This window comes from Raphanus sativus, chromosome 3, assembly GCF_000801105.2.
Source record: "Raphanus sativus cultivar WK10039 chromosome 3, ASM80110v3, whole genome shotgun sequence".
Lineage (NCBI taxonomy): Eukaryota > Viridiplantae > Streptophyta > Magnoliopsida > Brassicales > Brassicaceae > Raphanus > Raphanus sativus.
In genome coordinates, this window is record NC_079513.1 from 7,858,640 (window position 1) to 7,872,728 (window position 14,089).

General features: G+C 33.5%; 1 protein-coding gene across 1 annotated transcript; it reads right to left on the minus strand.

Annotated features, from left to right (window-relative positions):
- Window positions 1-13,058: 13,058 nt before the first annotated feature.
- LOC108832500 (uncharacterized) lies at window positions 13,059-13,880 on the minus strand. Its single transcript, XM_018605981.1, has one exon. It carries the CDS (start codon window positions 13,878-13,880, stop codon window positions 13,059-13,061), a length of 822 nt encoding a protein of 273 aa, XP_018461483.1.
- Window positions 13,881-14,089: the final 209 nt, after the last annotated feature.

Sequence of the window (14,089 nt, forward strand, 5' to 3'; positions counted from 1 at the left end):
TTTAGGTAAAAGATATACTCTACAACTGAAAAATCTTAAAAATATTTTTTCGTATATTAATAACTTTATAAATTAATAAAATGTCATACTTCTAACATTATTAATTTATAGAGTTTTTACTGTATTTGAAAACGAACATATAACTTGAGTCCCTTAAGTAGAAATAATGTAATGTATTAGTTTGAGTTTATTCAGTATGAAAAAAAAATCCTCATAACTTATTTTTATAGTAACATTTGTTCTGCAATAGTTTTTGTGATAAACTAAAAGTGTGTAGAGATGTAGTATTCATAAATAATCGCCATGTAAAAAATGTGTAAGTAAAATAAGTACAATATAGTGGTTTTAGACATGCAGTTCCAACAATTCAAATGCTAAATGTTGTGGTAACAAAGTCGATTATTTAGTGTTTAAAATTTAATTTTTAGTGTTTTAAATCAATGTGTTAAGGTTTGGGGTTAAATGTTTTGGGTTTAGAGTTTAATTTAATTTAATATCTAGACTTTACTCATTACTCATTATGTGAAATTCTTTTCTCTAGCTCTCAAAAGTACAAATCTAATCTAAAGAAATCTTGAACAAAAAAAAAATTTCTAAAGAAATCCATTTGGATTATTAGTTTACATGAAAAATATGCTATTGAGAATCGAAACCTTATTTAGATTAACAACACATTAACGATCTTTTTTCACTGATCATTTCTTTTAGATGATGGAGTTTGAAAACCGATACGGGCTTGCACCGAACACTTCTCTGATAACTCACAATACTTTTTAACCTCTTCAAGCTTCATTTCTCGTAAAGAAAGTTTTCCTTGATCCCTTTTTCCCTTTCTTCGCCCATTCAAATGAAATTCACTTTCTCTCTCGGAAGAGATGGAGCTATGACTGGTCTCCCGCATAGAGCTTAACGCATCACCACACCAACAGAGAAAATATAAGATTTCTCAGTCAGTTGTTGTTTGGTCAACTACTCGGATCGAGGTAATAAAAACTTCCTTTCACCGGCATACATACGTGTCAACTTAGCAGACTTCACATTGCTGTGTTTGATGGCTATTGCAAAATCTGTATGAGGATAGTAAAGCCCTCTAGATGCACCAACATATATCTCAGTCTCTGTCTCCAGCTCAACCTAGGGTTATCCGACGCAAACAGATGGTCTTTAAACGTTATCTTCTCCATAAACTCATACCCGATGTAAAGCTATAGCTGATTAGTATTTCTGTGTATATGAAAAGAAAAAAAACTCCTTTCCTTGTTTGGCTGTTTAACTTCGGGATCCTGCACTCAAAACAACAGAGAATGGTTCAATCCACTTTGGATTTTTTTAACACATTCAGTCTTTCATCAATGCAAGAGCATAGAAGTTGATTTCAAACCTCTGGATATGTTCTACTACCAGAAGCCTTGTCCCTGGTGGGATGCTCACATCTCTTACCGCTCTTCATTCATATTTCAAAAAGCATCAAGACATCAGTCTTAGTTACAATACCAAAGAAATCTTCAAGATGATATATATAGCGGTGAGAAAGTAAAGAACAATATCTCCCTTTGAAAATTAGTGCTTGGAATATAGCAAAACCAGCCGTTGTCCTTGCAAGGCTTGGCTCACCATAGAGTACCCAAATCCAGATCCTAATGCTGCTACCACGCTGTAAAAGTTATTGAAGAAGTAGTTACTTAACAAACTTATGCAAGTAAGTGGCTTGTGAACTGATCCATACGCGGTTCCGACTTACACACAGGTTCAAGATCCTCAAATCCTGTGACCAAATACTTGATATGGAACCTGTTAAAAATAATAGCTTCGATCACCAATCACCACACATACTTAGTCTCAGCAAATCAAATGTTCAACTCAACCACAAATTTTCAAAACTTCCAAGGCGGATGAGATTGTTATATAGAGAACAAATACAAAACACAACATAACATAGGGAGAGATCTCGACTCCCAAGATCCCAGCTGGCAAAATCTCGACGGTGGTTCTAGATCGACCGGCTCTCAAATCGGAGAACATGAGAGAGAAGTTTGCTATTCTCATTTCTGAAAGTTTGGTAACGATTGAGAGTAAAAAACTGATGATTTTCAACGAAATAAACTCATATATTTATAGGGAGAGATTCACAGAAGGAAATAATAGATGGGATGTATTGGATAATAAATCGTCTTGAGTAGTGGGGAGGTACTGTTAATGAGGGCATTAATGACGAAGATTGAAGGTCTCCTACTACCATAACGTTTCTGTAGTTTGTTCGCCGGTAAGAAGAAGACGATTCGATTAGACACAGACTCCGGGTTCAAACAGGATTTGGCCGTAAACAATTGTCCGACGTTACTCAGACTGATTTCTTTGGCTGCATCAACCTTCACAGTTCGTCAGAGTTTCTGAGACGACGACAATTCATATCCAGGCAGGTAAATAGATACACCCACATCATAATTGGCAGCCATGTATTAAAAACCCAGGAAGATGTAGCATTCTACATGATTGAAGCCCACGATGGTTAGATTTTAAATGAAACGGTGTGCTTTGTTTACCTGGACACGTGGCAGCTCCAAATAGATACATTGGAGATATTCTTGTGGATCAAAGACGTGGCATCCTATGTGGATAGCCTAGGAGTGATTGAAAGTCTATTTTATATAAATAGATACATCGGAGATATTCTTGTGGCATCAAAGAATTTTAAAATTGAAGGCATCATTTATTAATTAGGATTTCGAAAACATGGACTTATAAATATATGTGTTTCCTAAGCATGTAGACAATTGTTACTCCCTCCGTTTCATATTAAATGTCGTTGTAGAAAAATTTTTCGTTGCAAAATAAGTGTCGTTTTAGTATTTCAATGTAGAATTTATTAACTTTATTCTGCATTTTATTTTTCTATTGGTCGAGATATATGGGTAATGATGTTTTTGTGTGGAAAATATGTAAAATTTAATGATTTCTTAATCTATGTGCACAACTCTAAAATGACACTTATTCAGAAACAGAGGGAGTAATTGTTAAAAATAAGAGTAATCAGATGTTGAATTATAGTTTTGAATGCTTTTTGAAATATTGGAAAATAAAGTTTTATATTTGTTCAATTATGGCATATAAACATTGAGTAGTTTGAAGTTAGAAAAAACACTGATTAGTTTAATAATCTTATTTTGAAACTTAGTTATAGAAATTAATGATTAATATTGATTAATATTTGTTTCTCAAGAATTAAAAATCTTGAGGTATAATTAATATCTTGTACTTGATTTAATTTTTATAGCTATTATAATATATATAATTATTTTTATTATATTTTTTTAATGATTCGCTTATGGCAACTAAAAATGCTTGCACGTCTCTGACCATATCCATTTTGTAATAACCATCACCTCCTCCATAATCATATTTATTACTCAGGCTACCATTACCGTAGCAAGTTACCACGACATCACAGAAAGACAATGAATTCATCTGAAAAGAGAAAGTTAATCGATAGTTGTTGAAAATCTAAAGTTGCCATCTTCTGTGACTAACGATATGATAGATCAACTAGCTACAAAGAAGATGAAAATCAAAATTGGATAAAATGAATAATTACAGTAGAACCTCTATAAATTAATACTCGATAAATTAATAATCTCTATAAAATAATAAATTTCGCCAGTCTCAACTTGGGCTAGTGTAAAATATGATACAAATCGATAAAATAATAAGATACTAAAATTTTTAAAACTCCTATGTTAATATATAGTCCCATTAAATTATAAATTAATAATCTATCAATATATATTTTTATATAAGTACAAAATAAATATTATATTGTTGGTTACAATGAAAATAAATCTATTGTCTTAATATTTTAATATATTTTGATAGTATTTAGTAAATATATCAAAAAATCACATAACAGTTCTATAAAACATAAAATTATACACCAAATAAGACAATAAAACCATATGAAAGTAAAATTTCTAAAAGTTAAATAATGTATATATGGTAAAATCAAATATTTTCTTATTTTATAAAAAAATAGAAAAATAGAAAGAAAAAAAATCTAAAAAAGGAACTTTTACAAATTAATATCTCTATAAATTAATAAAATTCTAAAGTCCCAACATTATTAATTTATAAAGGTTCTACTGTATATTGTGTTCTAGAAAAATTATCTAGAACGACACTACATTTTTTTATCATAAATATAGTACATAGCGGTCAAAATGACAAAAATAATTTATTAAATCCGTAAATAAACATGTATAACCTTAAGATTAACTAACATTTATAAACATTTATAAAAAAAAATAAATAGCTACAAAAAAGCACTTTTGGATTTCAAAATAAATTTGAACTATTTAAAAAAAATGAAAAAGTTTGAATTCCTATTATAAAAGTTTGAACTCAAAAAGTATTATTAGAAAATAATTTTTTGAAAAATAATTTTTTATTTGTTTATTTAACTTTGGTATTTATATTTATATAATAAAATAAAGATAGAATGATCTTTTAACTTTTAATAAAATTTCATTTGATCATTTTCCTCTTTGTGTACTTTTTGGTGAAAAAACTATGATAATGTCTTTTGAGAAGATTACCATATGTTATGTTCAGTATTTACTCTTATACATAAAATATAAATGTAACTTTACAATATATCTCTCAATTTCCAACTCTCGCGTTCCCTTCTATTTTCTCTCTCATCCTCCTTCTATTCTACTATTCTTTTTCCTTATCAATCAGGTGAAATAAACCTTGTTCAAAAACGCAGTCGTCTAGACGTTCAATGGTGGGCAACTGCCGCGAATTTGGTTAAATCGAAGAAATTAATTGGAACTATGACTAATCACTTTAAACGACAATTTTGGACTATTTAAACAAATGTTTAGCAGTCGCTGAGAGGGAAACAAGGTTGTGGAATGCGGCTCAAGATCTTAACACGAGGGGACCGGTACAAACATAGATAAGGCCACTATCAACAATTTCGGGAAGATGGTGTTTCAAAGATGCTTCCTGGAAAGATGGGGATAATTTTTTGGGACAAGGATGATATAGTACTCTGGAGGATTTTGTGGGTCTAATGGGGGCAAGGAATACAAGAGCTAGTTTATCCCCTCTTCATGCAGAGGTGGAGGCTCTAATTTGGGCACTAGAGTGTATGAGAAACCTACGACAACGTCAGGTGACGTTTGCAACGGATTGTACTCAATTGGTGAAGATGGTGTTGGAACCAGAGGAGTGGCCAGCTTTTGCAACATATCTGCAGGAAATCAAGATCTTGCAAGAAAATTTCCAGAATTCACAAATCATTCATGTACCTAGGACGGCGAATTCAAAGGCGGATTGTCTAGCACGAGATGTTAGACAGCAAACGTCTTTTGTCGTTTACATGAATGCCGAATTACCTACTTGGATTACAGAGTCTATATGAGTCTGTTTTCTTCTTTGATTAAAAAAAAAAAACAAATGTTTAGCCAATAAACAAGCCCGTTTGTTTGGAAATGAGATGAAACCTTATCTATATATTTATAGAAAACTCAAGACCCTCTCTTATTATAGTTAGCAGATGTGGGACAAATCAAAGCGATATTTTAATTTTTTTTTAACTCGCACTTAGTAACTTCTATATTTTAATTTTTGTTAACTCGCGCTTAGTAAAAAAAATTATAAAACAGCATCATAGAGTAGAGTCTAACCCTGCACCTCTTACAGAGAGGAATACATGCAATCGCCACTAAACTATGATGTTTCTTTGTCCAATTTTCACGTGTATTAATATTTATACGTATATTTAATATTAAAACGAAAAAAACTAATCCATGCATATAGCTTGCTTAATCCCCATTTTTTTATAATTCGCTAGGTTCGGGATTACCGTCCGACTAGCGCCTAACGTAGTTTTGAACAGAGGAAATAACACTTCTGTTCATTTACTCTAAGTACTGTGTAAACAAAGAAAAAAAACTCACTCATACCTCCACACTTAAAGAGAGTAATGCCACTGATTTCTTTTTACTCTCTTTCCATTTATTTTTTTTCCTCTCATTTCTGCCTTTTATATTTTCTCCATTTTACTCCACAAACTACCAATCACAACCTTCATGATCATGTAGTAAAATCTTTCATAATAATTATTAAAAATAATATAGTTATTATTTATTGTCCAAAATAGTGTATTATTTCTTTTTGTTGTATTTTATTCTATTTAAAAATCATTAAACAAAAATGTAATTTTATAATAGGATAGTTACAAATCTAACCAAAATTAAAAACCATTATTATTACAATATATACTATATTATCCTTGTTTTACTGGTTAATGCGAAGATTTATCACTTTCTTCTTCCCTTTTATGAACCAATAAATGTGTAAAACAAATCAAAATAAAACTAAAACTATAAATTTGGTGCAAGTATATAGTTATGCAACATCAAAAAATTCAAATTATTTTAAAAATAATAATAGTTTAATAAATATTAAATATAAACATAAACATAAATTTTTAAAAAGTTTAAAATCAAATGATTTTTTTTTGTCAACTTCTGAGTTTTATTAACTCGATCAAATAGAAGAGTACAAGATAGGATATATTATAATACGTGTAAGCTAACTAGAAAATAACAACCACGTGGCCAAAATATTTCATGCAAAGTGAACATCGGAAGCTTCACCGTCGGCAACGAACCGCCATGATAGCTCCACCTTCTCTTCCACAAAACTGTTATCTCCATGTTCTTGCACTCTTCAAGCTCCAAACTTTCACTCAACCGTTGCTTGTAATTGGAGTTCCTTTATATATCAACATCAGATTATAATTCTGGAAAAAAATCAGATGATTCAATAAGAGATTTTTATTGGACCACCTTCGATATATAGAAGATGCCAACTTATCTAAATCTCCATTAAAACCAACCAAGATCAGTCCACCACCACATCTTCCATTTCATCAAGGACACTTCACTCAAAGCTATACAATTGGCTCCATCACAAACAAAGAGTGAAGATTGATTCCTGTGAAATGAAATAAGTGCATAACTGAGAAGAAAAGAGGGACCCAACACAAACAAAACGGGATTTGATGAGACTTTGTGAAAGAAGGAGAACTTGAAATAACATAGATCAATCCCAATCGAAAAGTTGAAAAGAAAACATGAAGATCAGTTTCGACTTGGAACTGAAAACACATCAAAAGTTGCCAAACGAAAACAAGTCGCCAAAGCGAAAACAAAATATCGGCTAAACCGAAAACAGAACTCTGATCAAAGATCAGAAACAGCACAAACAGTGTTTAATCTCTACTCTTCAACTTCATATCTGTGAAAGATGGAAGTGTGCGAACAGATATGAAGGAGGTAGAGAAAAAATTATCTCTCTAAAAGAAAGAGAGAGATGACTCTTCAACTGATTTTATCTAATGATTTGTTTATATGTCATATAGTAACTCCATATGCCCTTATAGTAAAAAAAACCAACCCTTCTACACCTTCTTTGTTCTTTTACCCTCTTTGTGGACCACACTTTCATTACAAATACCAAACTATCCCTTCATTTCTTTAATATATTTTTTCCACCTCATTCCTTCCATTTATTTTTCACTTAAATAAATTAACAACTATGTGGACCCACAAGACAACTTTAACCAATCATAGAAGATTGGACTCACATATTTTTTAAGTTCCTCACATTTTTCCATCGTGAAGCTATCTCCTTCTTCATCCTCTATTGGCGATTTTGAAGCTTTAAAGCCAATGTAATTCTTGTCCATTTTTGATGATTTTTTTTTGTAGAATATCATTTAAATATTGTGTTTATCATGGATATTGTTAAAAAGTAAGAATTAATGAAAGTTTTTGAGAGATTAAAAATGATATTAAAAACTGTGTTTATAGATTTTATGTTCGTTTTTGATGAATTATTCTGTAGAATATCATTTAAATGTTGTGTATATCATGGGTATTATTAAAAAGTAAGAATTGGTGAAAGTTTTGAAAGATTAAAAATAATTTTAAAATTGTGTTTATAGATTTTAGGTATATTTTATGTTCGTTTTTGATATTTTTTTTGCTGGAATACTATTAAAAAGAAGTGTATGGATCTTGGCTAGTGTAAAAAAGGAAGATTGGATGTAAATGTTAAGAGATTAAAATGATTTTGAAAACTGTATCTATGGGTTTATGGTATATATTTTGCTTTCAAAACCAACACAATGAAGACAAATACGAGCGGCTTGATGGCGTCGGAAGAAGCAATTGGGTCTTTGTTCTCGTCGCAGAAGGAGAAATCAGGATCGCCGTGACTCTGTATTCCTGGAGCTGAAGATCCGAAGATGAGATCAGTGAGATGAGCGGCTTGATCGCTTTGGCTTTGGTGATTTTGATGCTATTCTCAAGTTTGTTCTTGAATAAGAGCCTGATCTCCATGGAAGCTTGCTTCTGCTCGTCGATGGAAGCAGAGGCGCATGAGAGGAGGAGGTGGCAGCTCTCGGAAGAAGCGGAGGGGAGTTATGGAGATTTGAAAACAGCAAACGGAGAATCAAGCTCGCCATTTTTGAGATCGTTTTTCTCGCACGAGAGAGAAGGGAGAAAGTGTTGTAGAAAAAAAAGGGAGAGAGATAAACAGCGTTTAGGGATTATGTCTAAGAGGATCCGGGTTTGACCCGACTGGGATTGGGCTGGTCGGGTAACTTAGGTTGGATCATGTAGTTTAGTGATTTCATTAAGGGCATTCGAGTCTTAACGCAACATGGACCCATATTTTCTATTTTAAAATAAATAAATATTAAATTATTATAATTATATTACTTCGCTTCAATTTATAATGCGTATATAAGATTTCATGATATATGAGTTAGAATTATTATACTATAATTATATCATAAAAGGACTGAATAAAGAAATATATCAAAGGAAGATAGATAGACCAAAGATGTAATACCTTTCGTACTTTACAGATGAAGAAGGTACACTCCTTATATAGAAGAAGGATTCGACAAATTATACTGTAACAATAAATGATATGGGCTCCATTACAGAACTTACACGTAAAAGCTTGACTTTTGTAACACTTCCCCTTGGAGACCAGTATCATTAGTGTCTTCTATATTGTATCTTGTGTTGCCTCGTTAAAAACCTTTTTTTGGAAAATTCATTGAGAAAAACCGTAGTAAGGTAAAAAGAGTACAACTACAGAAGCTCTCCCTCGAATAGATGATCGTTACAGGCTTTGTTGATGACGCATACCAATATTGTGAACATGTTTTCTGACTGTCGTAGTGGGTAGTGACTTTGTAAGAAAGTCTGCAACATTATCACATGATCGAACATACTTTACTTCAATTTCTTTATTCTTCTTAAGTTCTTGGGTATACGAGAAGAACTTCGGTGGAATATGTTTGGTTCTATCACTTTTGATGTATCCTTCCTTTGTTTGAGTGACACATGTTGCATTGTCTTCATATAAGATGGTCGGATTTGAATTGACATTGATCCCACTACTTGAAAGGATGTGTTGACTTATTGATCTGAGCCAAACACATTCCCACTACTAGCTTCGTCGAGAGCAATTATTTCAGCATGGTTCGAGGAAGTGGCTACAAGTGTTTGTTTCTGGGAGCGCCATGATATAGCAGTTCCTCCAACTGTGAAAACGTAGCCAGTTTGTGATCGAACTTTATGGAGATCAGATAAATACCCTGCATCTGCAAAACCAATCATTTCTCCATTTGAGTTGTTAGGATAAAATAATCCTAAATCAATTGTTCCTTGGAGATAACGAAAGATATGTTTGATCCTATTCCAATGTTTTTGCGTGGGAGATGCACTGAATCTTGCCAAAAGATTAACAGCAAATGATATACCTGGCTGAGTACAGTTTGCAAGATACATAAGTGCTCCTATTGCACTTAGATACAGCACTTCAGGACCAAGTATCTCTTCATTTTTTTCATGTGGTCGGAAAGGATCATTTTCAACATTGAGTGACCTAACGACCATAGGGGTGTTTAATGGAGTTACTTTGTCTATGTTGAATCGTTTCAATACTCTTTTCGTATAGGTAGAATGGTGTACAAATATGCCCTTTTGAGTATGTTCAATTTTTAGACCAATACAATACTTTGTCTGTCTGAGATCTTTCATCTCAAATTCTCCTTTTAAATACTCGGATGCCTGTCATATTTCTCCTTGGGTCCCAATAATATTTAGATCATCAACATATACGGCAATTATTACAAATCCGGAAGACGTTTTCTTGATGTAAACACAAGGCCATATAGGACTATTTATATACCTTTCTTTAGTTAAATGCTTACTGAGACGATTATACCACATACGTCCAGATTGTTTTAGGCCATATAATGATCTTTGCAATTTTATTGCACATAACTCCTTAGGTTTAGAACTTAATGGTTCTGGCATTTTAAATCCTTCATGGATTCTCATATAAATATCAGTGTCTAGGGATCCATATAGATATGTTGTAACGACATCCATTAGACGCATCTCTAGGTTTTGATTAGCTGCAAGACTCATCAAAAATCTAAATGTGATTGCATCCATAACAGGAGAATATGTTTCCTCGTAATCGATCCCAGGTCTTTGAGAAAATCTTTGAGCTACAAGACGAGCCTTGTATCTTGTTACTTCGTTTTTCTCATTTCTTTTCCGAACGAAAACCCATTTGTAGCCAACTGGTTTTACAGCTTCAGGTGTGATTACAATGGGTCCAAATACTTCTCGTTTGTTAAGCGAATCAAGTTCGACTTATATTGCATCTTTTCATTTTGTCCAGTCATGTCTTTTTTGACATTCCGAGATAGATTTTGGTTCTGGATCATCACTCTCTTCATCTATCTCTTTTGAAACAAAATATGAGAAAAAATCATCAATATCATTCACTTTGTTTCGATTCCATATCTTTCTATTATGGATGTAATTAATAGTAATCTCATGATTTTCTTCAGAATCCTGATGTTCAATATTGTCACCATCCTCATGGTGCATTTCTTCCAACTTTTCTCCATGGTTGGAAGGATTCTGTTTTTCCATCTCCTTTCGTTTTCTAGGATTCTTATCCTTAGAACCAACCGGTCTACCACGCTTCAAACGTATTTTAGACTCTCGTGTATTATCTTCTACTCCACGTTCATGTGGCATTTCTATACGAGCAGGAGCATTTGCAGCCGGTATATGTGATTTTGTAACCGATTTGGTGTCTGCAAAAGCATTAGATAGTTGGTTTGCGATGTTTTGTAAATGCATAATTCGACGGACTTCTAATTCTGATTGTTTTGTAGGAGGATCAAGGTGTAGTAAAGATGGTACACACCACTTGATGTTCTTTCCTACTTGTTTATTTTCTCCCCCTAGAATTGGGAATACTTTTTCATCAAAGTGGCAATCAGCAAAACGTGCCGTAAATACCTCACCAGTTTGTGGTTCTAGGTATCGTATAATTGATGGAGAACCACAACCAACATATATCCCCAATCTCCTTTGAGGTCCCATCTTTGTACGCTGGGGAGGTGCAATTGGCACATAGACATCGCAACCAAAGATTCTTAGATGGGAAATATTCGATTCTCGTCCAAATGCTAATTGTATTGGAGAGTATTTGTGATATGCACTTGGTCTCACCCGAATCAGTGCTTCTGCATGCAAAATAGCGTGTCCCCATACAGAAGTTGAGAGTTTTGATTTCATGATCAATGGTCTTACAATTAGTTGCAGACGTTTAATTAATGATTCAGCCAAACCGTTTTGTGTATGAACATGAGCAACAGGATGTTCAACATCAATTCCAGTTACCAAACAATAGTCATTGAATGCTTGGGAAGTGAATTCACCAGCGTTGTCTAGTCGAACTCTCTTTATTGGATAATCAGGAAAATGGGCTCTTAGTTTTATTATCTGAGATAAAAATCTCGCAAATGCCACATTTCAAGAGGACAGTAGACAAACATGTGACCATTTACTCGACGCGTCGATCATTGCCATAAAATAATAGAATGGTCCACAAGGTGGATGTATAGGTTCACAAATATCGCCTTGAATTCGTTCAAGGAATTTTGGTAACTCTTTATCTATTTTGTTTGGCGATGGTCTTGTAATTAACTTTCCAAGAGAACACGCCATACATGTCATTTTATTCCCTGATATACTTCTTGGGGTTTCAGTGAATGACCATGTGAGTTCTCAATGATTTTTCGCATCATTGTGGTGCCTGGGTGACCAAGACAATCATGCCATAGTGTAAAATCGTCAGAGTTTTCTTTAATCACAAAATATGATTCAATTGCACTTATAGATGTATGATGCAGACCAGAAGGGAGTTTTGGTAGTTTTTCCAACACTTTTTGTTTTCCCGATTTCTCATGAGTAATATACATATACTTCTTTCCATCCTCAGTTGCAGACTGAGTATCAAATCCTTGAAGATATATGTATTTAAAACTCAACAAATTCCTTTTAGAATTTGGAGAAAAGAGTGCATCCTTTATCGAGAATATCGTCCCATTAGGCAATGTGAAGTGGGCTTTACCAATTCCTTCAATCAAGTCTGCAGGACCTGATATTGTATTAACAGTGATATTTGTCGGTTTTATTTCAGAATTTTTTTTTTTGTGTTTCAGAATAGTGTGGGTTGTTCCACTATCTGGTATACAAATATCTCTAGCGTTTATCTTGGTTGATGTTCCATTTGTAATGTCCATTTCTGAGATAACAAAAGAATTAACATAAATAAGATAATATTATTCATAAAATATTACACATTATTGGTAAACATTAAACACAGAATAATTATGCATAAGTAGGTGAAAACACACACAATAATTAAACATTAATCTTCCACAAGCAACAATTATTTTTGGTATAATTGTGGAATTTCAAGAGTCACATGATGGGCACTTAAGCTTCTGTGATAGCGGTCTCCTCGAAATCATTCACAAAGTCAGACGCATCGAGGTGCGTTGTACCCTCAGAATGTTTCGCCAAGTTTACTTCCTTTTCTTTCCCTTTGACGGACTTCTTGTATAGATCACAAAGGTGTGCAGGGGTACGACATATACAAGATCAATGTCCCTTAGTACCGCATCTGAAACAAGCATCTTCTCGCTTCTGGGAGGTACTTCCTTGGTGTTCTTTTCCCTTCGGGGATTGTTCAGAGCGGGTCCATTGGAATGGCTTCCTATCTTGTGGATTGTACTTTCGTCCACGTCTACGGTAGTTTTGACGACCACGACCGCGACCACGAAAAGCATTATTTTCTTTCACTCGTTTCTTCGCATCTAATGTGTTTGCTTCAGGGAATGCTTTAGAACCAGTTGGACGAGTCATGTGATTCTTGATCAGAAACTCGTTGTTCTTTTCTGCTATGAGAAGTGCCACAATCAAATCCGAAAATTTTGTATATCCCCTCAACCTATATTGTTGTTGCAGGGTGATGTGGCTCTTGTGGAATGTGGTGTATGTCTTCTCAAGCATTTGTGACTTGGTGATTGTATCACCACAGTATCTCAATTTAGCCACAATTTCTAACACAGCAGAATTGTAATTCATCACTTTGTCGAAATCTTGGAACCTCAGACTCTGCCATTCATCTCGAGCAAGTGGAAGTGTTATGTCTTTCTGATGATCAAAACGATCTTTCAGAGACTTCCATAGCTCTTTAGGATCTTTCATGTTGGCATAGTCATAAATAATACTTTCATCAAGGTGTCTTCTAAGGAAGATCACCGATTTCGCCTTGTCTTGGGGTATTGAAGTATTATTCTCTTTAATGGTCTCAGATAAACCAAGAGATTCAAGATGAAGTTCGACATTCGTAACCCATGAAATGTAGTTGGTGCCCGTGATGTCTAGAGCAGGAAATTGGATTTTCTCCATGTTTGCCATTGATTTTCTAAGACACAAAATAATAAATTTTATTAGAATTTCATTAATTTTAAATGGAACCGATTACATTGATAGTACATGCAATTACTAGTAAAAATAATGCTAATAAACATAAGGCGATGTTAATGCCAAAATATTCATGAGTGGATCCTTCAACAAAAATAAAATACATAGACGAAAAGCTAAAAAGCGCACATAAAACTAAAAAC

What these genes read in the sequence shown, in the direction of transcription:
- LOC108832500 (XM_018605981.1), bottom strand. Translation starts at nt 13,880, where the DNA reads ATGGCAAACATGGAGAAAATCCAATTTCCTGCTCTAGACATCACGGGC.